Source organism: Gorilla gorilla, chromosome 9 (assembly GCF_029281585.2).
Source record: "Gorilla gorilla gorilla isolate KB3781 chromosome 9, NHGRI_mGorGor1-v2.1_pri, whole genome shotgun sequence".
Taxonomy (NCBI): Eukaryota; Metazoa; Chordata; class Mammalia; order Primates; family Hominidae; genus Gorilla; species Gorilla gorilla.
In genome coordinates this window covers 63,113,703-63,117,448 of record NC_073233.2, presented here as the reverse complement: position 1 = coordinate 63,117,448, position 3,746 = coordinate 63,113,703, and the positions used below count along the sequence as shown (strand labels likewise).

The window sequence follows — 3,746 nt, the reverse complement described above, 5'->3', positions numbered from 1 at the left end:
GGACTTGCCTTTTCCTCTAGTAAATTGGAGAACCATTGCAAGACTTTGAGCAAAGTCTTGATTAGAGTCGATGTATGATTTAACACAATCCCATTCCTGAATAATTTCATTCTTTAAATTAGAAATCAGCTCTCTATTAGATTCTTTCAGACATCCAGAGGCATTTTTTAAAATCCCCACTGCATGAGGTCATCTTTGCGTTGCTGTAAAGAAATACCTGAGACTGGGTAATTTCTAACGAAAAGAGGCTTAATTGGCTCGCAGCTCTACAGGTTTTACAGGAATCATGTTACTGGCATCTGCTTATCTTCTAGGGAGGCCTCAGGAAGCTTACAGTAATGGCAGAAGGCAAAGGGGTAGCAGGCACATCACATGGCAAAAGCAGGAGCAAGAGAGAGAGAGAGTGGAGGTTACAGGTGCCACATGCTTTTAAACAACCAGGTCTCTGTGAACTCAGAGCGAAAGTTCACTATCACCAAGGGGGTGGCCCAAGCCATTCATTAGGGATCCACCTCCATGATCCAAACACCTCAGGTCTCATCTTCAACTTTGGAGATTACATCACAACATGAGATTTGGAGGGGACAAATATACAAACTACACTACTCACTTTTTAAATTGCCAATGTGTTTCTGAAAACTTTTTTAGTAACTACAATAGTTACAACGAGCTGCCTTAGTGTTCCAAAACAGTTTGCCTGAGAGCTAAGAACATTTGAGTAAATTTCACCATGCTTAGGCAAATGCAACATAGAAAACAAAATGGAAAGCTAAAGCAATAATTTTTATTGGAAGAATTTTGCAAAGTTCTGTTCATGAATCTAATTGAAATGAAAAAATTTGGGTAGATGTCTTTCAGTATTTGTTTTTTCCTCTGCTGAATCTTCTCCTTGTATGTTATCACCAGAGTTCGCAATAAGAGGTTGGGTGTTAAAATAATAAAAATATGTTTTAATTTGAGTGTGTGATGGATCAAACATGAATCTGCATTGGTCACTGTAATCTGTCCAGAATAATGTTTTATTTTATACTGTGTCAAATCTTAGATTCTTAGATTCATAAATTAAGTCAATGACTTAATTTCTCATTTCTCCAGCGAGCTTTTAGGGATGAATAAACTACTTAACAATAAGGGCCTCTAAGTAAGGGCAAAGCATGTTAAGAAGGTACCCTTGCTATTATGATGGACAGATGATGGAGAAGCAAGAGAAAGGAGCAGAAAAACCCCCTAGAAGGTCTAAGTCTTTCTTACTATGGTTGCTCTCTTCAGTGCACACATTTTGTTCAAATAGTTTTTAGACCCTAATCTTAATCCCTCATGGACTTAACCTTGAGAAATCAATGAAACCTTATCTATCTTCTGTCATATCTATTCTGAGGAAGAAAACTAATATCATACACTCTTTTATTTGAGGCCTGGCATTAAGCATTAAGAAAAGAAAAAAAAAGGACATTTAGTATTTTTGTCTGCATACTCAATTTATAGGCATGTTATTAGTGTTGGTCTTCTAGAGTAAATTGAAATATTTTACTGTAATTAAATTTATTCCAGTAAATAAATTTGTTATTTAACCACTTGACAACCTGAGAATAACAAAACTTAACTATGGGAATGACATATAGAGGATGTGTTTAAATTTGAAGGATCTATTTATTGATCATTGTTCAAATAAAATTATTTTCACTTGAGTAGATAAAGTCAAGAAGATTCAAATTACCAAGTAAGTTGAAATGTAATCCATTTTTGAAATTTACTTTTCACTCTCCGATGCCACTGGTTTCCAGTCCTGTATAGCAGGGGTAAGTCAGCTCACTACATCTCTGTACTTGGTACGGGTTCGCTAGTAATGTGGTCTCTCAAGAGTTTCCTTTGTACTTGAATTTTACTTGAATAAGAGCTACTCATTGCTGATGCCTTCGTGGAATCTGATTCCTTTTTTTGTTTCCCATAGCTGATTGGTATGGAATAGTCAGCTGACTCAAGAGGAACTCATCTGTAGGCAGGACTGGGCCAATCAGGTTTTATCTCTCAAGAAATTCACCAAGTGACCTGAAGGAGATGGTAATAAACCCATGTTAAATGATGGAGTCATATAATACAGAAACACCCACATGTGAGGTTCTGCAAATGCTCTGGTCTGTGACCTTCTTGAGTCCTGAGTTTTTTTTTTTTTTCATTAGAATCACTTACAACAGTGTCCTAAATATAAACTTCTTACTTGAAATGCAAGTTTGAGTAAATTTCTCTTCCTAATCTGTAAGATATGTGTCTTCCCTCCACAAAGGTTTTTTTTCTGAATCATGAAGTGGATGCCCAGCAGTCTAACAAATAATTTTTCTTGTCATTATTTTTTATTATTAAATCTCAACTGTGCATAAAATTCAACTCTCTTTAGTTTGAACATGAGAACACTGAGTTGCCAGCTCAGAGTTGATGAATGATCTGAGGGTGGAAACATAAGTTTTCTGATCCCACATTAATGATTTTTTTCTAGCATTACTTTACCTCTTGCCATGAAAGATATATCTCATTAAGTTTTTATTTAAGGCCATTTTGATCTTTTTTACTCTTAACTTTGGATTTTTTTAAGTTTAATATTTTCTTTCTCATCAGAAACCACCATCAGTCTCTTCCATATTCTCCTCATGGCCTGTTTTACTTCCTTATTCCTGAAAGTGTAAATCAAAGGATTGAGCAAGGGAGTTAAGATGGTATAAAATATTGCTGCCGTTTTGTCAAGGGAAAAAGCAGATGGAGGTCGTGCATATACAAATATGCATGGGACAAAGAACAAAATCACAACAGCAATGTGAGATCCACAGGTGGAGAGAGCTTTCCAGCGCCCTTCAGAACAGTGTGTTCTCAGAGAGAGCAAGATGACAGCATAGGAGATAAGCAACAAGGAGAAGTTTATGATGCAGATAAACCCACTGTTGATGACGACCATGAGGCCAAAGATGTGAGTATCAGTGCAGGCAAGCTCCAGTAATGGGTACAAGTCACACATAAAGTGATCGATGACATTGGGGCCACAAAAGGGAAGCTGGAAAGTAAAAAGAATTTGTATCATGGAATGCAAGAGGCCCCCTGTCCAGGCTACCCCCATCAGAATGCCACAGAGCCTCCTGTTCATGATAGAAGAGTAATGCAAGGGCTTGCAAATGGCCACATAACGATCATAGGCCATGGCTGTGAGGACAATCACCTCCACCCCAGCAAAGAAGTGTTCAGCAAAGAGCTGCATCATGCAGCCTTCAAAAGAGATGGTTTTTGTCACATAGAGGGAGTCTACAATCATCTTTGGGGTGATGACAGATGAGAAGCACGCATCCAGGAAGGACAGGAAGCCCAAGAAGAAGTACATAGGAGACACCAGAAGAGCAGGGCTGCTGAGAATGATTACTACAATTAGCATATTGCCCCCAACAGTTGCAATGTAGACAAACAAAAATACAACAAATACTATTTCCTGAACATTTGGATTCTGTGAAAGTCCCAGGAGGACAAACTCAGTTACAAAGCTTTGGTTTTGCATGTTTCCCAAGGAAAAGATGAAAGCTCCAACAGGGATCATGTAGAGTCTGAAATTAGGACAAAGGAAAATTTGCTTCAGATCAATTTGTGGTATCATAGTCATCAACAAGTTGGTACATCCATGTGCAAAATTATTGAGAGCTTCTGTTGTCATTGAGAACATAAATTAGAAATTATTGAAGGTAGTACTGAAATACCAGGCAGAATTGTGA

At 37.6% G+C, this 3,746-nt stretch overlaps 1 protein-coding gene across 1 annotated transcript; it reads right to left on the bottom strand.

Moving 5' to 3' along the window:
* Positions 1–2,569: 2,569 nt before the first annotated feature.
* On the bottom strand, positions 2,570–3,535 carry LOC115936195 (olfactory receptor 4C15). Its single transcript, XM_031015855.3, has one exon. The coding sequence runs from the start codon at positions 3,533–3,535 to the stop codon at positions 2,570–2,572; it is 966 nt and encodes a 321-aa protein (XP_030871715.3).
* Positions 3,536–3,746: the final 211 nt, after the last annotated feature.

Excerpts from the sequence above, each read along its gene's own strand:
- LOC115936195 (XM_031015855.3), bottom strand. The coding sequence starts at position 3,535 with ATGCAAAACCAAAGCTTTGTAACTGAGTTTGTCCTCCTGGGACTTTCA.